Here is a 22,931-nt window from a genome sequence, read left to right on the forward strand (position 1 = left end):
GAGTAGCAGTATAATACCTCTGTGTACCAGCATAGTATTCTTGGCAAGCAGTAGTTCTAAATCTGGATCTCAAATTTTAAGCTAGACTTTTACACGTTGGTACAAGGTGATTTAGACTTGCTTTGGTGTTGTGGGACAGGCTAAGCTCCCTACATAGAAACAGTCACAATTTGTCAGACAAGTCTGTCTCTGCTTGCCCACAGATGAAAATTACAGTTGTTTTCAGGAAAAAGTTCTCACTTCCTTTACTGTCCTAGTGAGTGGCAGACATCAAGAGTGAGTGATACACTAGTCACTCATAATTGTTGTGCATACATGTCTATCCCACAGTTCTTGTAAAAACAATTCTCAACAAGGAACCCGTACACATATCCTGCTGGTTCTTATGGGCTGAAGGATACCCAAAGCATATGTATCGTGCTTTGGAAGCCAGGACTGTGTGTGTATTTTATAGGACTCGGGAGGAAAGAGAGGGATACTAATATTTGCTATTACATTTAATTTAAATTTCAGTACATAAAGTTGCACTATCTAAACAGGTTCTTAAATCGTTATATTAACGCTCCAAGACCTTGCAACCATTAATCCTGAAAAATGCAAAAATATGTATTTTGCGTGTATTCATACCAGTTATTTACCTATTGAACTCTGCTTTGTCATGACAAGAAAGCTAGACTCATTCTTCTCCTTCACTAGAAACTGAAAAATAAAGTTTTGCTGCTATTGTTGTTTGCTGTGAGAAATGAAAAACTAACAAAACCCACGTAAATAAGATCTGTAAACATCCCCCACCTAGTTTCTTGCTTGCAGAGACAATATTCTGGAGTGGAATTAATTTGGCATGTTTCAATGACTATTGTTCTGTTTCCCATGCTTATTCAGATGCACAGCATGGAGAAACTGCATGGATTTTATGACTAACAAAGTAGGGAGACAGTTTTCCATTTTAAAATCATACATTGGAAATACTTGTATTTCTCATCACCCCCATGTGTTTCTGTTTGCCAGTGATTCAAAGTCCTGCAGATGGGCCTGTGGAAAGGCTAATCTGTTTGCAAAGAAGAAATATTTCAGAAGATCTTGTATTGCTGAATCTTTTTCTGACCATCTATGTTTTTTGTCCCCCCAGTAATGGGATTCTGCAGCAGAGAAGGTTTTTTCCCCATCTTGGAGAGGGGAGAAAAAAAAAAGCAGGCAGATTTCTCCTATCCTACTGGTGTTGCTTTCTTCTTTTTCCTTTTAGTGGCCTTTTAGTGGGATGATGTTTGTTATAACTGTTGTGTTGAGTCCTGTTCTTTAACATGCACTCCTGTGGGCCAAATTCTTTGTAGTTTCACAGCGTATCAACTCTTTGTTCCCTAGGATGATGATTCTCCTAAGTTGTCTCTGACTCAAGATGCCTTGAATTTTCATTACTAGGTCAGGTTTTCAAAAGTGCTGCTGCCTCAAATGTTTTCACTCAGAGCTGTTCTCTTTTGCCCTGCAGTATGCTACCCTGCCTGTGAAATCAACTGTTCCAGAGAGAAGCAACAGTCTAGCAAACTCTTGGGGACATTTCTGAGACCTCAACGTGGCAGTGGATTCTCTACGCTAACCACAACCACAGATGGTCTGGAAAACTTGCTAGTTTAATGCACTTGTGACTCCCTTCTATTTGGCCTCATCAGAAACACAATCAGATTGTATAGTTGTGCCAACTCTGAGGCACTGCACCAACCAAGATGTCTATGTTGGCATCCATATATTCTGGGGAAACTAAATTAACTTCCTGGGTTCAGCATGCAAATGCTACGTCTGTTAAATGCAAATAGTGTGGACCAATAGGAGAGGAAATGGTGTTGAAGACCCAACTTGCACAGTCTACAGGTTTTAAAAGGTTTGAGTTTTTTTCAACCTAGTCCTAGTGTGACTTTAGGGACTGAATGCCTGCTAGTGGTTGTGAGTTATGTTCCAGGAGCACATCTTCATTTCTAAGTAATCTAGTTGGTGTGCTCTGAGACTTTTCCCTAGTGCGAACTGAAGCATAGCTTGTGTGCAATCCCTTTAAATTTCAGGATCTGACCTGAAATGCAAATACAGATGTGCACCAAAGGTGGAGTCAGAGATCTGTCTCTGAAAAGTAGTTCAAATTGTCCTGATGATCTTGGAGTATAAGGTGGAGAAGGGGTGAAGGGTGCACCCTTATTGCTTTTCTAAGACTGTTGCTTCCTTAATCTTTATTGATGGGGATAAAGGCAAACAATTGGGCAGCTATAATATCCAGAGGGGCCTTCTTGAGCTACTGTCTTCAAGACCAACATTTTCTTTTGCCTTGTTCTCCCTTGAGAGCTATGCATGAGATCCAGGTTGCAGGGTGGGGGGCTGTAGCCTTGGGGGGGGGAAATAGGGCATGACAACAGAGGATCTGTCACTGGATTTGGGCATCTCTTACAGACTGCTTTTCTGCCTGTGCTCACATGCTTTAAGGAGAGGACTCCAGTTCTGCAGGAGCTTCTGGCAGGCCTGGCTTGGTTATCTCATGTTTTTTGGTGTGACTTAAGGTGCCACCAATGCCTCTTCTCCCTACCCTTTTGCATGAAAGAGCAGGTCCTACTGTTTTGCTTGACTTCCTCCCCTGAATTTGGGGTGGGGTGGTAATATAAGGTCAGTCTTTACTGTTTCATGCCTACATCATTGTATCATAGTGATTTAAATTTCACAAATAAAGGAACGGTTTTCATAACTTCGCCATTATTGATTTTTCAGTTATGGGTGATGCTTTTGTCGCTTCACTACTTCAAACAAATTTTGACTTGTGGTTGTTTAAAAGGTTAAATAACATCCCAGGTGCTATAATGTATAGCAGGCAATTGAGGGTGGGGGAACAGAGCAAACAAATGAACTTGAGATCATCCAGGGAACATGTCCTGCTGGCTGTCCTTGTGGGACTACAGCAGAGCCCTGGGTTGAAAGTATTAAGAGTATGTAGCTTTGTACAAACAAAATCTTTACTGCCAAATAAAGATGACATGCTTAAACTACCAAGAAACTGATGTGCTTGTACCACAGAAAAATAACCATACTTCCAAAACAAAATTTTGTGGAAATTTAGGGTTTAGGAAAAAAAATATTATTTCCTCCTTACAGATACTAAAGCATCAGTAGTACTTGCAACTCTTCAGCAGTAAAGGTTGGACTACTGTAGTAGTGTTGCTGAGAAAAATACTTTGTATTTGTAGAAAGCCTAACATTAAAGGATTTACAACTGGTTTATTTAGGTCTTGCATTGACAGAAGAGATCAGTTGACAAACAGTCGCTATACATTCTGTGACTGACTGGTCAGCCTGAGGATTCAGAGCATGTCACTGAAGGGTATGGTGGTAGAATATGACATTTCTGATCCTCTGCTCGAGCACCTCTGGAACGACTCCCTTCTGCTTTTGGTTAAAGACAGGATGGAGATAGAATTTGTCACTACCAGGCATTTATACCTCTCTGCCAAACTTTTCCCAGAAGCAGCCATTACAGCCAAAAAATACCAAGTACTGGTAGTAGCCTTTATAAAAACTTGTGGTGGATAGAAGTATGTGCCTGTAGGCCTGTATGTTTAGTTCTTCTTAACAGTATAAAGTGAGGTAATACTCCCGGTCACTGCCCTGCTGCTTGAAGCAAAATATGCTTTTCTTTAAAGTATTTCACTACTGTCTCATCAGAGAGCTTATTTGTAAGTGTCCAGAAAAAAACAAAGGCTGCAAAACCGTATTTCAGCAGTATGCAGCAATTTTCTATCAGACTACCTCTGTGCATCTCTAGCTGTAACCACAGAGCATTGTCTGTCATTCCTGCTGCTAGCTGTTCTTTTATTGCCAAAGTCTCCCTGATTGTATATCCTGAGATGTCTCTCCAGAATACTGGTAACTTGGGATTCATATGCAGAGACTATATAGAGTGCAAATGAGAATTAGGCAGCATGTGCTTTGCGCTGTCATAATGCATTATTTGGGGCTTATCCAGGCTAGGCTTATGATTTCCATATGCGGACTAGCAGAAGCAGCACATAAAGGTGCTTTTCAAGGACAGCAAACAATGGCAGATAAAGCTTGTGGTGTTCTGTTTCAGTACGTGTCAGTCATAGCTACTCTGAGGAGTTTGAGCCTGGAGGAGACCAGAGATTAGATGAGTGACTTTTGCTGCGTGACTGACCACTGAGTGGCATACCAGTGTGCTAAGAGCCTGGCAGTGCTAGGAAAGCAAGTAAGGTGTGAAAGGACACAATCGGAACTGCAACGTACAACTGGTTCACTAAATTTTATTGTCATCAGCTTCGATGGGGATGTGACAAAATGCAAAGTGATATATTTTTTCTCACTAACCTTTATATTATGACTTGCTTCTCTAAGAGCACTGTCCACAAATGTCAGCTGAATTTTACTTGGATTTCTTCATTCATCTGAATTTTACTACTTCCATATGGTAGGAACTTCATTAAACATAGTAATTTTTTCTGGGCTTTCTTGTTTCTTTTTTTGGGTTGGTGGTTTTTTGGTTTGTTTTTAAAGAAAGATTAAGTCTTTTATGAAGGGAGACTTAAATGACTGTTCATCCTTCTTGGATTATTATTTTTTTTTTAGTAAAAGAATTATAGTACAAAGGCAACATCCTTTCTCCAGTGACTATTTTCTCACTCTACTACGCTATCATCCATTAATTCCAAAATCAGCTAATGTTAAAAGAAATGGGTAACAGTGTTTGTTTTAAGGTAGCATTGGTTTTATCTTGAGGTAACTACATAAGCACAGAGGGGAAACATAGGAAAGGCTTCAAAACTTTGTGAAGAAGTCATCTTAGCAGTCCTTCCCTTGGGCGTGTTTCCTGACTTGTGTATAGCCATGGCCATGACTTGTTCAGGTTTGTGTGTTATTGGATTATACTGTTTATTTTTTGCTTGTTTTTCTTAGCAAGAAAATTATGTCTTTGATTTCTTTTCTATGATAAATGTGATGAAACAAAAGTAGTGGAAAACTTCTACACGAGTTGATTTAAGTGTTAATAATGGCTAAGTGTTCATTTCAGCCTGGCATATATCTTCTCATCACTAGTTAGTTAGAAAAAGGGATGTGCCAACTGGTCTGCTTTGATAGCAAAACTGGCTCTGAGCAGCACTGTGTTACATCATGCCTTACATCTATTTTTGTCTTTTTAATGAATGATAAGATGACTAGTACTATATATAATGTAGGAGGAAAGTGGTGAATGTGATTTTTATTTTTATTTTGGTTTTTTTTTTTTTATTCGTTTCTGTCAGGCAGTAGCCTCCTGTAGTACGAGGGAGAGGAATCTGGTTTGAGAATGTCATTCATGCTGTTGGTTTATTGCTCGTACTTTAGGATTGGATTGTAATCAAGTTTTTCTTTTGCTTTTAGCATGCTGCCCTTTTCCAAGGCTCCTTGCTGCGTGCATTGGAGAAATTAATGTGTATGTTTTATCTAGTCTATTATTGTCTACAGAATTAAAAAGTTTTGTGTGTCTCTTTACTACTTGCTCAGCATCAGTTTTACTTAGGAACTATGGGAGTGGTTGCAAACCATGTGGAATACTGAATTAAAGATAGTGATTACATGAATATTTATATGTTCTGAGTGGTCCAGACTGAGTACATTAAATAAAACAAACACAAAACCACCACAGGTCTGAAGTCACAGTTGTGACTGTAAATAATGTTACTAACAACTCTTGGAAATGAGGTTATAACTGCAAAATTATTTCTAGTTTGGGACTATTTCAAAGAAGCAAAGGGGATATGAACAGGGAAAAAGGAAAATGATGAAGAACTTGTTAATTCTGCAAATAAGGAACCGTAGAGGCTGAAGCCTACATTGCTGCTTTTCAAGCCACAGCTTTATTCAGGAGTTAGTAGGGAAAGCAGTAGCCCAAAGCATTCAGCCTGTGTTCAGGCTTCTTTGAGGAAGCACATGGACAAATGTCTGCTACGGCAGCATGCTTTGTGTTGACCTAAGCACTGGGGAGGTGAATAAAGAAGCAGTGATACTTTAGCTTTTTTGCTGCCAGAAGGCTTTAGGAAACTGTAACTGTTCCTGTGCAAAAGCTCGCCATAATAACGAAGACTTTGTACTCACTTCTTGGTATGACCCATCTGTTAAACATCAGCCAAACTCAGGTTAAAATGTGTTTAAAAAAAAAAAAAAAAAAGTTCTTCAGGATTACTGGCATCACATTCCAAGCTCTGCTTCTAAGGGGGCAGTGGCATTGCAAGGAGACTGTGCTGACTGTCATATCTAAAACACAGTGTATGTGGTTTACTGTATGATAGGTCTAACCTAAGTTAGTGCAAAGCAGCTCCCAAGGCAAGTACTTAAACTGCCTTATGTCCTACTAAAAGATTTAACATTATTTTCAGTCTTTTCCTGCTGATTAGTCAGTAGCTGTACTTTATGTAATGAGATTTTGGCACCGTAGATGCCTGAAGTTGAATTGGCCAGGTATCTAGTTTGTCAAAATTTGGTGTAAAATTCATTGTCACAAGATGCTGCAACCTATGAGCTTGCTTCTCATTTCTGTCAGTTGTTGTAAATACAGAGTATAAATGCTAAATTCAATGTGGTGTTCTTGCTATTGACTGTGTTTTTTTCTGTCATAATGTGTAACAGTGTGCTTGCATAAATAATGTATGTGATATTTAAAATTCATCTCAGTATGGGTAATAAGATTGAGTTAAGTTTTGTTCAAATATCTGTTCTGACTTTCTGGCAAGAGTAATTCTTATAGCTACAGAAGCAGCAAAATGCTGTGTGGGTTTCTCGCAGAGGACTCTAGAAGCACATTTTGTTGTTCATTCCGCATGTTGATTCAGAAATACTGTACATAATCACCCTTTTTATCTCTTTTTTTTTTTTGTAATGCAAAGATTTTCTTAATTGTGTTTTCTTGATGTACTACAGATTGTTTATTTGCTGTAGTCTTCTACCTTTTTAAAAAGAAAAATGCAAGCAGAATTTTACAACTGAAAGCTGAACATACCTGTTATCCCTTGGCATTGTTTCTTTCTCAGGGAGTGCTGTCCAATATCTCCTCCATCACTGACCTGGGAGGCTTTGATCCAGTTTGGCTCTTCTTAGTGGTAGGAGGAGTTATGTTCATTTTGGGATTTGCAGGATGCATTGGAGCTTTGCGAGAAAATACCTTTCTTCTCAAATTTGTAAGTAGCCTTTGCAACTGTGGCATTCATCAGTTGCATAGCATAAGTCATGTTCTCTGTTCCTGCTTAACTGTGTGAAGATTTTAAAATGTCTTTTTGGGAGTGGAAGGTGTTACCTAATGGGAGACTGCTGTTCCATGAATAGCTTTTGCCGAACTGTTAACACTTTACAGCTCTTCAGTCTCTGGTGCTTACTGTTGGTTTTTTAAGATTTGAAGTTATTGATGGTAAGAATCATAACATGGAACTAGTGCTTCTCATATGGATATAGCCTAACGTTTTGCTTTCCTGTCACAAAAAGAGAGAAATTTCTGCTAAGAATCTGCATCTTGAACTTAAGACTCCATAACTAGCACCCTGTGAAATATGAGGAATGTAGACAGACCACTGAATGCGACCTGTGTGATTTCTGCTGTGCAAGTGCCCCTCATGGTACAGAGTAGATAGGACTGTTATAAGGGATTGCTTGCTGCTGTTCTCGGTTCTGTTCTGTTCAGCTAATCTGAAAAGGCTTTATTGCTTACTGGCAGTGCTGGAGCCTGAGAGGGAGAAAGGGAGGAGAATGTGCCCAGGATAGGTAAAGAAAATGGAAACTGTCTGTCTCTAGGCTGGACTGTTAGTTGGGGAAGGAGCTGCTGATACACAAACATACCTCAGTGTTCAAAACTCCTTTAACTATGTAGCCTGGTTCTGTTTTTTGAAAGCTTTCCTCCTGTGAGCTTTGAAGATGAGGAAAGCAGTATCATGTTCCATTGTAGATAAATCTCAGATTTATAATAAAAATCCAAGATTCTTTCCTCCACCACTTTGACTTCCAGAGGTGGGCATAGCCTGGGTAGCAGTTGTGTCTTCATAACCATTAACTGTTAATACAGACATGAAAAGGCTTCCAGTGAAATAACTGCCTTCAGATGACATATTTGGATCCCACAGACGGGTTGTATAAGGGGAGGAGGCAGTTGAGGGTTACAGTTTGAGGCATTTATAAAGCAGCTTGGGATAGTTCTAGCTTGCTTTTGTCTTGCCAAAAAAAAAAAAAAAAAAAAAAAAAAAATGGGGAGGGGGAAGCTAATGTAATGCTTTTTTCTCCCTTGCTTCTCTTAGCATGCCTAAAATGAGCCCATCTGCTGTACCAGAAATAGCTTCCTATACGGCAGCCGGAGGAGAAATTAACAATGCATCAGAGAAAACACAGAGAGCATATTAAAATGAAACTCAAAGGCACAGTTGCAAAAGGGATGTACTTCCAGTATACGAAGACCCCTGTGTGTTTTAAAATGGTGTAGACTCAGTGGAGATGCTTAGAGAAAGTGGCAGATCATTAGTAATGCCTTTGGCATCCATTGAATTTGCATTAATCATAGCAGCCTCATTTGGTTTTAATGTATATGTGAGTCATTCCATAGACATTCTGCTCTGACTTAGTCATTAATTAATTTCTGCTGTTACCAATTTTTCCTTTGTCTGCTTAAGCAAAGCTTTGCCAGTGATGATGTCTAAAGAAGAAGTCACTTAAAAACATTTCACTGGCACTATTGGTTGTTTATGCATTTGCAAATGTAAGTCCTCCATAGAAATTCAAGATGAATTTTCAGAGGGCCCTACAGGTGTTGAGTAGCCATGTCTGTTGAAATTTACAGTGTATTCTCTGGGACCTCTTTGAAAATCCCAGTGAAATGTCCAAGGGTTGCATTTGTTGCCATTTTTATTATTTGTTAGAATAAAACTAAGACTCTTGTACTATAGCCCTAATTAAAACTGATGCATTTTTAATTTAAAATTTCCTGTGTGCTAGAATAGCTTGAACTTGCACTGAAACAGATAAAGCCTTGACACGACATCATTGTGAGCCTTGAAAAATAAGTTTCTGGCCATAAAGCAAGCTAATTTTAACCTTTTTCTTTTCCTTCATAGTTTTCTGTGTTTCTTGGAATTATTTTCTTCTTGGAGCTCACTGCTGGTGTTCTAGCATTTGTTTTCAAAGATTGGATAAAGGACCAGCTGTATTTCTTTATAAACAACAACATCAGAGCATACCGAGATGACATTGATTTGCAAAACCTCATAGACTTCACACAAGAATATGTAAGTTGGACTATGTTTGTTTTTTTGGTAAAGCTTACTTTAAAGAAATATCTGCTCTATTTCTTACTTTCCATCTGTTTGGTTTCTTCAAGGAACAACAAGTATTCTAGCATATAATATTTTTTAATAGATACCTATATATTTTTAATATTTTTTATGGAATTTCTACAAGTACACAACACCTGTGAGAAGTACAAGTGAGTAAAACAAGGTGGAGAGTTGGGGTGACTTGCTCTTGAACTCTTCTTGAAGAAGAGATAGTGTGTCAAGTCTACAAGTTAATCATCACTGTCTTGTGTTCAGTTTTTTGGAGCACATTCCATATGCGTATGAAGATATTTTAGCATTCCTGGGAGGAGGGGGATGTTCAAGATATTTTATCGTAGGATAATATTCTTTTCTAAGCTTAATTTGGTTCTGAGATGAATGTTGCTGTAGTTTTAGCAACATTAGAGGTGCTACACCACACTGCAGAGTGGCAGAGATGTTTTAGCAGTGAAACTACAATGTTATTTCTTTAAGGAGACTTAATGCGGTTAGCCTAATGAAGTGGGCACCTCGCAGTTCTCATATGAAATCCCCAAATGACGCTACAGCATCGTTCCCTTGGGAGGGAAGGGTGAAGCCAGACACTACGGGTTAAGCTTGTAATTTATCAGTGTGTGTAAAGGAGTCTTGCACTTACTTTTGTATACAAGGTATTTTACCAGTATCTTCTTGCCCAGTACTCAATTCTGGCCTGTGTTGACGAACTCCTTGTAAGGAACCAATATATTGATAATTGCCTTAAACATTGCTTAATGCACAAATTCAAGCAAAGCTGGTGCAAAGCTTTTCTACTCAGATTGGAGAGGAACTGAAACGAGCTGTAGCTGCAAAGTGAGCCAGCGTTGCCTGACTTGGTAGCCACAAGGTGGTACAGGATGGAATGGCTTTAGAATCTTGTGAAGGCGAAGTCTAGCTAGCACTTCCTGGCAGAAACTTCTGTGGTAACATAAGGCAACTGCTCATGTGCACAGCAGGGGTTGCCTAAACCCCTCACAACCACTGATGAGGACACCCTGCAACCACCACTCAGATGCTGATCTTGCTCAGACACTGACCACGCACCCCTTGACTTTGTATGTGAATGAGGAGGTGTCCTCTTGAGAGCATAAAACCCGAATTGACAAAATCTTGGGTGGCACCCCCACCACCAAGACACCCAGGGTGAAGAGGACCAACAGGATGCCGCTGTATCCATGAGTAGTGGTACCTCTGTTTTTTCTTCTTTCTCTCCTCCTCGCCATTCATTTTATTGAATAGTGGCCAGATCTAAGTAATAACGTTTGGCACAGGACTTGCTTATCCAGTTAAAGTAACTGCCGTTGAGCTATTCTATCTAACCACATATTGTATTTTGTATTAATAAATCATAAAACTGGTTGGTTGTTGGTGTTTCACCTCAATTCAGTCCAAGGGTATCATAAACTTGGTCATTGGTCCCAAGGGAAAGGTAGGTCATCCTGAATGACTCATTTTGGGTCACAACACTCCTCTTTAAATTTGGCTTTGTGTAGCTAACATGGTTGAGTGTTGGTTGAAATCATGTTTACTAATTTTTGTACATTCTGCAATTAAAATAACTTAATTCAGTGTTTGTTTTGCTTTTATATGTGTTGGGGGAAAAAATGAGTAAGTAACAGGATGTAGATCCTTGCAGACTGGTTTGAACCTTGTCCACTTGGGAGAAGGTCAGAGGGCACCACAGTCTGAAAACAGTGATCGACTTGTATGCAACAAAAAGGCTATAGTCCACTTTTGCAGGCACTACATATAACTTGCTCTCCTAACTGGATTAGCAATCTTAGCAGGTAAGTCAGGGACAGCATGAGTCTGGAGAGCAAGCTACTTCTTCAGCTAGTAGAGATAATGCTTGAACACAGCGTGTTCAGGTATTGCAGAGGGAGCTTTGCTGCATCTAGAAAGAGAACTGCAATTCCAACACTTAAAAATGTGGTTTGTTTAGGGTTTTTCAAATTAATTTTTTTCAATTGACATAGATGGGTTCATTGGGCTAGCTCCTTAAATGCTGTAAACTGTAAGTGCTCCACTGATTTCTAGTCCATTCTTTGTATGTTCAACAAGTTTTACCAATTTGTTTGTTCAGCATGTTTTGCCAGAATCTAAGCCTGCCATTTGGCATATTTACTTTTTGAAGGATTCTGCTTGCCTTTTGCCTGCCTGCCTATGGTGGATCCTCTTGCACGCCTCCTGGTAATCGAGCACGCAGGTTTCCCGCTCTGAAATGCCTGTCCACCAACGCACGCAGCATGGGGAATACACAGGAACAATTAGAGATCTGTGTGCAGTCACAGGGCCATGACCTCATTGCAGTTACAGGTACACAGTGGGATATCTCGCACAACAGGAATGCTGTCATGGATGGCTGTGTGCTTTTTAGGAAGGACAGGCCAGCAAGGAGAGGTGGTGGAGTTGCTCTTTGTGTGAAGGAGCAACTGGAATGTAGAGATTAAGGGGCAGGCCAACATGGGTGACACTTTTGTGGGTGTTTGCTACAGGCCACCTGATCAGGAAGAGGAAGTCGATGAGGCCTTGTACAGACAGCTGGAGGGAGCCTCATGATCACAGGCCCTGGTTCTCACGGGGGACTTCAGCCACCCTGACATCTGCTGGAAAGACAACACAGCGAGGCACACACAGCCTAGGAGGTTCCTGCAGAGCGTTGATGATAACTTATGGATGCAGGTGCTGGAGGAGCCAACAAGGCAAGGTGTGCTCCTGGACCTTCATAAACAAAGGAGGACTGTTTGGGGATGTGAAGACTGGGGGCAGACTTGGCTGCAGTGGCTGTGAGATAGTGGGAGTTCAGGATCCTGCATGGAGGAAGCAGGGTGACAGGTAGGATTGCAACCCTGGACTTCAAGAGATCTCACTTTGGCCTCTTCAAGGACTTACTTGGAGGAATCCCATGGGTTAGGGCTCTAGAAGCTAGGGGGAGTCCAAGAGAGCTGGCTAATATTACAGCACCTCTTCCTCCGTGCTCAAGGTCGGTGCATCCCCATGAGCAGGAAATGGAGTAAAAGTGGCAGGAGGCCTGCGCGGATGAGCAAGGAGCTTCTGGTAAACCTCAGACAGAAGGAGGACATTTACAGGATGTGGAAAAAGGGACAGCCCTTTGGTTGGGAGGAATATAGCGATGTGGTCAGAGTGTGCAGGAAGGTGACAAGGAAGGCAAAGGTCTATTTGGAATTAAATCTCGTGAGGGAGGTCAAGGATAACAAGAAGGGCTTCTTCAAGTACATCTGCAGGAAAAGGATGACTAGGGAACATGTGGGCCTGCTGCTGAACGAGGTGGGTGCCCAGATGATGAAGGATACAGATAAGGTGGGGGTGGTGAATGCCACCTTTGCTTCAATTTTTACTGCCAAGGCCAGCCCTCGGGTTTCCCAGACCCTGGAGGCAAGAGAGGAAGTCTGGGGAAAGGAAGACTTTCCCTTGGTTGAGGAGGATCATGTTAGAGATCCCTGAAGCAAATTTGCCACCCACAAATTTGTGGGCCCCAATGGAATCCACCCCCGTGTGCTGAGGGAGCTGGAAGATGTTATTGCCAAGCCACTCTTCATCTTTGAAAGGTTGTGGAGAACAGGAGAGGAGCCTGAGGACTGGAGGAAAGCCGGTGTCACTCCAGTGTTCAAAAAGGGCGGGAAGGAGGCCCCAGGAAACTACAGGCCAGTCAGCCTCACCTCCGTCCCTGGGAAGGTGATGGAACAACTCATCCTGAAGGTCATCTCAAAGCATGTGGAGGAAAAGGTCATCAGGAGCAGTCAACATGGATTCCCAAGGGGAAATCATCCCATACCAATCTAATAGCCTTCTATGATGGAACAACTGGCTGGGTAGATGAGGGGAGAGCAGTGGATGTTGTCTAACTTGACCTCAGCAAGGCTTTTGGCACTGTCTGCCATAACATCCTCATAGGTAAGCTCAGGAAGTGTGGGTTAGAGGAGCGGACAGTGAGGTGGATTGAGAACGGGCTGACTGGCAGAGCTCAGAGGTTGTGATCAGCGGTGCAGAGTCTGGCTGGAGACCTGTAGCTACCGGTGTGCCCCTGGGGTCAGTGCTGGGTCCAGTCTTGTTCAACTTGGTCATCAATGACCTGGATGAGGGGACTGAGTGCACCCTCAGCAGGTTTGCTGACGATACAAAACTGGGAGCAGTGGCTGACACACCAGAGGGCTGCACTGCCACTCAGTGTGACCTGGACAGGCCAGACAGCTGGGTGGAGGGGAACCTCATGAAGTTCAATAAGGGGAAATGTAGGGTCCTGCACCTGGGGAGGAACAACCTCCTGCACCAGTACAGGCTGGGGGTTGACCTGCTGGAGGGCAGCTCTGCAGAGAAGGACCTGGGAGTTCTGGTGAACAGCAAGTTACCCATGAGCCAGCAGTGTGCCCTGGTGGCCAAGAAGGTTAATGGTACCATCCTGGTGTGCATTGGGAAGAGTGTGGCCAGCAGGCCGAGGGAGGTTGTCCTCCCCTTCTACTATGCCCTGGTGAGGCTGCACCTGGAGTGCTGGGTCCAGTTCTGGGCTCCCCAGTTCAAGAGAGATGGGGATGGCTACTGGAGAGGGCTCAGCAGAGGGCTATGAAGATGATCAGGGGACTGGAGCATCTCCCTTATGAGGACAGGCTGAGAGGGCTGGGCCTGTGTAGCCTGGAGAAGAGAAGACTGAGGGGGGATCTCCTCAGTGCGTATAAATATCTTTAGGGCAAGTGCCAAGAGGATGGGGCCAGGCTCTTTTCAGTGGTGCCCAGCGACAGGACAAGGGGCGACGGGCGCCAACTGAAACACAGGAAATTCCATCCGAGTGTGAGGGAAAACGCCTTCACTTGGAGGCTGTCGGAGCCCTGGCACAGGCTGCCCAGAGAGGCTGTGCAGCCTCCTTCCCTGGAGATACTCAAACCCCACCTGGACACGACCCTGTGCAACCCGCTCGAGGCAAACCGGCTTTAGCAGGGGGTTGCACGACATGGCCTGCACAGGTCCCTTCCAGCCCTGACCATTATGTGATTCTGTGATTCAGTAAAGAAGTTATTTGTAGAGTGATGCTCAGGAAACAGCATTCATACTGTCTGATGGACAGCCAGGCAAAGATTCCCCCAAAACTGGCAAAAGGAGTAGCTGTACTGGTGTAGCACTCAGAGATGATTAGTTTTATTGAGAAGCCAGGGAACATTAGACTGGACAGAACATCATACTCTCGGCTCTACTGTCCCTGGGGCCTGAGCTTGTAGGCCTGTGCAGCAGTGTGGTGTTGTGTAGGCATATCAGCTCACTCCATGGATTTCTGTCCACTGAGCAGAGTTGCAGGGTGTGAACATAACTTTAATCACATGATAATTTAAAACTTACAGGTTTGGAATGAGCTTTTTTTAAAAAATAAAAAAGGTAAGGCAGCTTCAATGAAACTGGAGGGAATCTCGGATTTTGTTTTGAAAGCCAGAGGGGAAACTGGCAATGATGATGCATGTAACTAATGCTGAGATTTTTGTTCTGAAAGTCAAGAAGCTCTCCTTTCTTTGTTCTAGTGGCAGTGCTGTGGGGCTTTTGGAGCTGATGACTGGAACCTTAATATTTACTTCAATTGCACAGATTCCAATGCAAGTCGGGAGCGCTGTGGAGTGCCATTCTCTTGCTGCACTAAAGACCCTGCTGTAAGTGACAACCGAGAGGGTGGGATGGGTCTGCTGTTCCAATTTTAAATCACTCTGAGATTTTTTTCTTTTCTGCAAGTCATGAATGATCATTACGTTCCCACCAACCTGTATTTTTTTGTACTTGCAGCTCACTTTAACTACTAAGTTCTCTGCAGTCAGCAAAAAACCTGAGCTAACTTAAATCTTGTATGCCGTTTGTTGCTTTTCATTAGAATTAGAGAACCATGGACTTAGCTGAACGTACATATTAATGTTAGCAAGTATAGAAAGCAGAAGCCCTTAATGAGTTGAAGGATGTAAGCTTTCAATTGATTATCATCAGGGTATTTCATTCACTGCTTTAAAGAACAGCAACTCTAAGATTAGACACTCTAGAGCAGGTATTACTCATTACTTAATTCAGTGTCCTGAGGCTGCAGCCAGTTTGACCCAGTCTGTGCTAGGTATGGTAATGAATGACAGTCTGTGCCCTGAAGAACTGACATATGTTTGCATTAGAATCTTGAGCCAGGTATGGACATCTTTACATGCTTTCTTTTCCTCCCCTTTAAAATTTCTGCTTGTTCTACAGTCGCCCAAGATCAGACTTGCAAGGTCAGAAATTGTTTGAGGGAACAGCATTTTGGTAAATTTTTTATGTCTTCTGAAATAGTTGTAGTTCCTGGATCATCAAGCAGAAGATGCTGGAGCCATGCATTACTAGCACAGACATGGTAAAGAATGAAGGGTGAAGTGTAGGGAAGCAGTTCACTCACAGTGAAAGACTTGGAATAGGGATGGGTGTGTGCATGGAAACTGTTACGTGGCTAACACTGTACACATTTAAGTTACATGAAAGTCAAAAGTAGCCTGTGAATGCTTCTATTAGTTCAGCTGTGGCTTTTTTCTGCATCTGGAGTGACTTACAGTTCCTTGAATGTATGAGCCTGTAGCACTGACTAAAGTTAACTAAGTTGCCAACAGGCACCTCAGGTGCTTCCTGCCTTGCTAATGCAATGCAGTTGCTACTCCCAGTGTTCAGTCACTGCACTGCCACTTGCACAAGCTGCATTCTGGTTCCTCTGCAATGAATGTGTATTCACAGTAGTTTGAATTTCTCACAAACATCACTGAAAAAATTTTAATGAAATATTAAAACAAAATATAGGTTAGGCTCAAGCATTACATTATGCTTAGGATTCCCCCTACTGTTTGCTTATCTGTCCACCCACCCACACAGAGAGGTCATCACAACCCAGTTTTAAAAATGTAGTTGTTATAAAACCAAACTAGTGACAGCAGTACAAGGTAATCCTATAAATACATAATCCATGCTAAAGTTCTCTCTCTCTCTTTGTGTGTATATGGTTATGTAGTTTCTTAGGGGGTGATGCAGCAACCAGAAATGTAAAGATAAGTCTCATTCTTACTAATTTTAGGTAAGCAACATGCTTAATTGCCTTTAAAATAAAGATTAAAAATAGTATTTCTAAAAATATTAGAAGTCATGGATATAATTGTAACCAAGCTGTGACTGATTCAGTTGCAGTGATAAACAAGTTTATTCTGTGGGAAAGCAAATTTATTCCTTTTGGAATTAGGATGCAGTGTTAGACTGCATTTTTTGCAATTAGGATGCAAAAAGTTATGTGTCTGCTTTATTGAACAGGGCTTCTTGTTTAGCTTGAATCAGGAAGTGGTAAGTTTAAGATAGGCCAAAATAGGTCTCCTTTAAAATGGATTTGGACTTCTGTGGTTCACCTTGCTGTAGTTTAGCAGGTTGAAGTGTTCCAAGTTCCTGTACAGGCAAGGCCTACAAAAGTTGATTTATTTCCATTTCATTCTTCACAGTTTCTTTAGGTTAACAAATTCCAAGGCTAAAGGCAGAAGACACTGATTAGGCATTCAGTACAAAGAAGAAAGCTAAAAATACCTCTGTTGGAATCTTACCTGCTTTTACAACCTTGGAAGTGTGTAGCACTTATATTTTAGATCCTGTAACAGAAATATTAATCTCATTAAATAATACAAATTGCTCAGAACTTAAAGGTCCATTGAGGGAATCCAACTTGGGCAACTGATAGGATGCAGCCTGTTGATGTACTTCCTGCAAAGTGAGGAAACACTTAGAGGAGCTTTAACTGCTGATAGGAGATACCTTTTTCCATATGGCTGCTTTTAAAAATTTATTTCTCTGCTGGCTGCCTTTCTCACTTCCCATAACTTGATTAAATTGTGGTATTCAGTACACCTAGCTAAAATTGGCTGGTTTTCTCACTTCCTTGAGTAGTTCCTCCTTCTGCTCAATGTTATATGAGCCAGTAACTTAGTATTTTGCTGCCAGTGTGGCTGACACCAAAAGTAGTTGCTTCATTTTATTGTCCTGCAATAACTCTGTATACAGAGTAAATGTAGCTTCAGCTTCCAGTGGGAGCACTTGTTCGCTGGGAAGAGTCTGCCATAGACCGTTTTATTAGCTGTGCTTTGGGAGTACTAAAACAGAGGCAGTAGGAGGAAGAAAAACCATGTCCTTTCCCATTGGTATCAAGCTCCTGTAAGAAAGAATAGGCAGTAACTACTCGTTACCCCATTACTTTTTTTCCTCCCTAGTTCTTGGGAAGGGACTAGGTACTGTTTGTATTTCTACAGACATCCTCAGTAAGAACTTGCTGCTTCGGCAACAGAACTGCCCCTTCTCACTTCTTCATGCTGCACAGACTGACCCTGAAAAGAGTAGTGTTGGCATATTTTTCTGTATGGGCAAAACTTTTTTAGCAGAAGGTTCTTTTAGTTAAAATAGGTGTTCCTTAATCCCCTTACTTTGATTTCTGAATGCTTGAGAAGGGCAACGAAGCTGGTGAAGGGTCTGGAGCACAAGTCTTACGAGGAGCAGCTGAGGGAACTGGGGTGGTTTAGTCTGTAGGGAGGAGGCTCAGGGGGGACCTTATTGCTCTTTACAGCTGCCTGAAAGGAGGGTGTAGCAAGGTGGGGGTAGGTCTCTTCTCCCAAATAAGAAGCAACAGAACAAGAGGAAACAGCCTCAGGTTGTGCCAGAGGAGGTTTAGATTGGATATTAGGAAAAACTTCACGCATTGGGTGGTCAAGCATTGGAACAGGCTGCCCAGGGAGATGGTGAAATCACTGTCCTTGGAAGTCTTTAAAAACACTTAGATGTGCTGAGGGACATGCTTTAGTAATGGACTTGGCAGTCCTTGGTTAATGATCGGACTTGATCTGAAAGGTCTTTTCCAACCTAAATGATTCTATGATTCATCTGAAACATGGACTTCACCCAGGTGGAGGGCCAGTTTCCTCAGCTTACTGACCTGAGAGCAGGAAATATTTTTTGATGTGCTTTAGTTTGATGCAGGTAACTCATAGCACTGAATGGAAGAGGAAGGGGTTTTTAAAAAGCAATATGGTAATCAAAGTTAGGGTGATTGTCTTACTACTTTCCAGACTAACTCTGTGGAGCTGAGAGAGGGTGTTTGGGAGACATTGCACTGATTGCCTCTCTTCTGTCTCTCTCCTAGGAAGATGTTATTAATACTCAGTGTGGCTACGATGCAAGGCAAAAACCAGTAAGCGTGTGTTTTTTGTTTTTTTTAATGTGGTATATTAAGGATCTGAATCCTTCTTGCAAGAGCAGGTTCTTCTGCTGATGGGATAGTTGAATATAATTGTCTGTTTTCTTCCCTCTTCTCCTTGGCAGGAAGTTGATCAGCAGATTGTTATCTACACTAAAGGCTGCGTCCCTCAGTTTGAGAAATGGTTGCAGGACAATCTTACCATAGTTGCCGGTATATTCATTGGGATAGCATTACTGCAGGTAAACATCACGTTCACTGCAATGAGTTATACAGAAGAATCCATAAATACAAGGGCGGGAACTGTATATGAGAAATTGAAATACACTGTCAGCTGCACTTAGAAGTATAACACCCATAGGTTTTAGTGATGGGAGCTAAATGCATGAGGCTTTCTCTGTGTTGAGTATTTAATTTCTATCTGGAGGGATGCATTTTTTCTTTTCAACTATCTGCAGGTCAGAATTAACACTCTGTTAAACAGATTAGGTAGAGATTTTTAAGCCTGTACAGACCTACTGTTTCTGATGGCACTTAAATGGACAGCAAAAAGCTTTTACAGTTGCTTTTGTGAAGAAAGTCTAGAACTGCTCGATTTCCCAGAATCCAGTGCACTATAAAAATACTGGGGTTACATGAGATTTTCGATATTCTTCCTTCTTCCAACACTTACTGTTAATTTGATTTCTAACTTTCTGATGCTTGTTTTCATATCAAAGTTCTATATAACCTAAGGAGTTTGCCTGTGTGGAAAGAGTTGTCTGATGCTCCAAATGAATAAACTGTTGTCTCTTCCAGATATTTGGGATATGCTTAGCCCAGAATTTGGTTAGTGACATTGAGGCTGTCAGAGCCAGCTGGTAAAACTGCTGAAGTAACCACAGCAAGACACTGGACAACCGAAACCCTCTGAAACCTCCAGTGTGTCACTCCGACACCAAGCTGTATGGACATGGGTGACAGGGAAGCCTTCTCTCCCAAGTAGTCTCAAGTCTAAGTTCCTGACATTGCAGTGAACTGGTGTTTCTTTGGGGTGGGGGAGAGAAGAGTGGGCTATTTAAAATCTGCTGCTCACTGACATTTTTTTTCTTTAAAACCACAAGTTTGAAAGCTGTTGAGCTGTGAATCTCTACTGTATTCTTGATCCTGAGTTACAAGTGGACACTTTTTTTAAATTGGTGTATTCAGTGGGACAGAGTTGCATCATTGTAGTCTGTGGATATGCTGTTTATTCTTCGTGTCATGAGCTCTGTGATAGCTGCCAAATATTCCTGAGATGGTCTCTCTCCTCACCACTCCCTAAAGGAACAATCTTCTTGTTTTCACAGCTAAACATAGCTACAGACCTAAACCCATCAAGCAGGAAGCAACTTTCTATGCATCTATTGTACAGTAAAAGAAATTGTTTTTAAAACAAGGGAAAATATTTTTTACGCAAGCTTCCAACTGTCTCCCTGTGGTACTTTGAGGTTGGAATCAGCAAGCTCAACAGGGAAAACTGCCTAATTTTATCAACATCTTTCTTCATTCTCCACCCTTGTATGAAGGGAAAGGAGTTTTGTATTTGACAAACAAGGGTTATTGAGCATTTGGTTGCTGCCATACCTTAGAACATCAGTCTCTTAAGGCAAGGATGGGATATAACTGTATAAATGTATGAAAGCAGTGTGGATGTTGGGTCCAAGTGAATAATATTATTCAAAGAATGAAATATATATTAACTTAAAAATCAAAACATATATATGTGATACGGCTAAATCGTTTTTCTCTGGAATTTGGTGTAACCTAATGTATTTAGGGATCTCACTAATATTAGTGCTTTGATATTCTTGTGCAAAACTTCTTTTAAGATAATTCCTTGGTCTGTTCCTAGCTGAGGCTTTGGTCGGTCTTTTTTTTTATTTTTTTTCTTCTTTTTACTTGCATGAACTGTGGAGTTAAGAATCTGTGACACTCCAGTGCTTCGAATCTGTGCATATGTTTTAATACAGTCTAATCCAAACTTATTTATTGGTAAATGCATGTGATTATGGAAAGATCATATCCCATTCCCTTGGAAGTTGGAGAGAACAGCTTTTGCCAGATTAAATGCTTACCTCCAGTGAACAAATCCTTGCTATGGAGATATGTCTCTCTTTGTTGCTCTAAATGCAACAAAAAGCTTTCTTGAAGCAATGGAATACAAGTTTTAAAATAGAAGCGCTTATTAGAATCAGCCAAGACAGACTCTTTTGAATTGTACAAAAGAGTAGAATTTGGAATAAAGCACAAATAGTGGAAGAAGAATTAGATCAGACTCCATCCAACTTAGAGTTTTTGATTCATTCTTCTTCACTAATAATAGTGAACTTACAAACCTGACCGTGGCTTGGGTAATTTTATTGCACTTTGTGTAAATTTAGCTTGTTCTATGACCCTTCTCAGTATCTGCAGTACCAGTCCTGAAAGCTGTGAGGTCTTGGCTCCTGCTTTGGTCAGACAGTGGCAAAGGGTGCGTAGCACCTCTTTGTAGCAGCATAGCATCTTTCTGAGATGAATTTCCTAAAATGAAGTATGTGGAGTAGGAGAGATGAATGCATTGCTTTCAAAGCTTCCCTGCTCCAGGGGATTGGTAGAAGGCTGGTCTGATGACTTACTAAGGTCCTTCTAGTCCTATGACTCTTAAACATGTGGAGTATATGTACCCTTGCACATTTTGCCTTTCTGTGCTTTAGTTGGCTATGGGTTTTTTTTTCCCCTCATCTGAAGGCTGGCGGTAGGCACACACTGGTGCTCTGCAGTTGCCTCAGTCCTGTTGTCCTCCTGTCTTTGAGCATTGCCTCATGCTCTTCTGGTTAACTCCCACTGACTGGCTCTGAATCAGGCAGCCTCCATATCCTTTGGTATCTGCTGTTAAAGGCCAGCCACAACTCAGAGTAATTTATTTTTTTTAAAGCCTTTGAAAGCAATTATAATTCACTGTCCTTAATAAAGTTGGTTCCACCTCACCACAGTGTTATGTTTTTCTTAGCCACTCCTTAACTTGAGGAGCTACTGGTGTTTGTTTCCCCCCAAAAGGACACACTGTTTTGCCTGATAGCAACAGGACAGACAGATCATCAGGACCAGTGTTGCTGCACTGAGACAAAATGGTGTGGGGAGAAATCAGGAAACCATGGTTGAGCAAGTAAACACTTCACCCCAGGGCCTTGATTGTGACCCAGTGCTTTGGTTTGGAGAAAAAGAAAGAAAAGGCTACATTACAGAAGCATTCCATGTTGCCACTGATCTTGAATACTGCTGTTGCTGCTGTGGGCTTCTGAAGACAACTTCATTCTTCTACTTCAATTTCTGCAGTTGTACTGTATTTGCCTTCTGTCTTGTCATGCTGTGGTCTGAGTTCCAGTCTGCTGGATGTGGTGTTGACAGTGTCAGAGTGATAGGAAGGTAAATGCTCTGAGGTGAGCAATTCTTGTTCTCACTAGCACATGTACACGCAAATGTGCAACACTTCTGCTGAGTCCCAGAATGACTGACTGTTCTTACAAAAACCACTAAATAACTTATTTTTCTAGAGCTTGTCTTTATTATTACAGATGCGGATGCTCCCTGCTTCCCTGCTCCCAAGAGATGCTCTTATTTTGCTCATTTTTGCAGTTGTTTGATGGATGCATACTGAATGTTTAGGATAGTTGTCTATATTGCACATTTAAATCCCATATATTTTGTCTACAGATTGGGTAAGGTGTCCTAGAAATACCCCATCAGCAGCTACTCAGCAGCTTAGGTATCCAGTTTGGAAAGCTTGTGGGAGGCCTTGGAAATCAATCTATTATTGTCCGAGCCTGCCAAAGGCAAGCAAGCTTTCTTCCAGAAAACTTTGTGAAAACTTCAGGTGAGCCGCAACTAAAGCACAACCGCCGGCTACATGGGCTCATTTTCTAAAGCAATAAGATGTGGTAGGTGGTCTGACTTCTTGGCAGTTTCTAGCTAGCCTAGGTGTGAGTTCAGAGGTCGCTCATAATTATCTTTAATGTGCAGTAGGTGTTCAGAAATTTGTTGTCAGGCTTATTGCCCTTATGGGATGGTGGCATTGCTAACGATAACTTTGGTAACTTCAGCAGTCGCCTGGGGTTTAGAGCAGTTTCCAGATTCCCCACTGAGCCCTTGCCAAAGGCCAGCGCAGTCCTTGCTCCTCTGCTTTCTAAACACTCTCTATATTCACAGGCCTTTCTGCTGTCTGATATCCTTCCTTTTTTTTTTTTTTTTTTTAATAGCCTAATAGACAAACGTTTGCTTTGTCTCTGTGTGATTACTTCAGCAGCAGTAGGATCTCTTTGCTTCAAAATCCGTAATTTTGATTGTGCCCCTTAGAGTCTGGAGCT

General features: G+C 41.6%; 1 protein-coding gene across 2 annotated transcripts in view; it reads left to right on the forward strand.

The window, feature by feature from the left end:
- TSPAN5 (tetraspanin 5) overlaps positions 1–21,554 on the forward strand; it is an 85,666-nt gene extending 64,112 nt beyond the window's left edge. Inside the window, exons 1-7 of one of the 2 annotated variants that reach the window (XM_014283788.3) lie at positions 9,150–9,281; positions 11,482–11,663; positions 11,843–12,054; positions 14,873–14,998; positions 18,514–18,561; positions 18,693–18,809; positions 19,366–21,554. In XM_014283788.3, coding sequence (XP_014139263.1) covers positions 9,280–9,281; positions 11,482–11,663; positions 11,843–12,054; positions 14,873–14,998; positions 18,514–18,561; positions 18,693–18,809; positions 19,366–19,431 — 753 coding nt within the window. In that variant the 5' untranslated portion in view covers positions 9,150–9,279 and the 3' untranslated portion in view covers positions 19,432–21,554. Of the gene's footprint in view, positions 1–7,049; positions 7,197–9,110; positions 9,282–11,481; positions 11,664–11,842; positions 12,055–14,872; positions 14,999–18,513; positions 18,562–18,692; positions 18,810–19,365 lie in introns of those variants that run through there. The other variant, XM_005443830.4, reaches the window with a different exon arrangement.
- The last annotated feature ends 1,377 nt before the right edge of the window (positions 21,555–22,931 follow it).

The sequence above is a fragment of the Falco cherrug genome, chromosome 1 (genome assembly GCF_023634085.1).
Source record: "Falco cherrug isolate bFalChe1 chromosome 1, bFalChe1.pri, whole genome shotgun sequence".
Lineage (NCBI taxonomy): Eukaryota > Metazoa > Chordata > Aves > Falconiformes > Falconidae > Falco > Falco cherrug.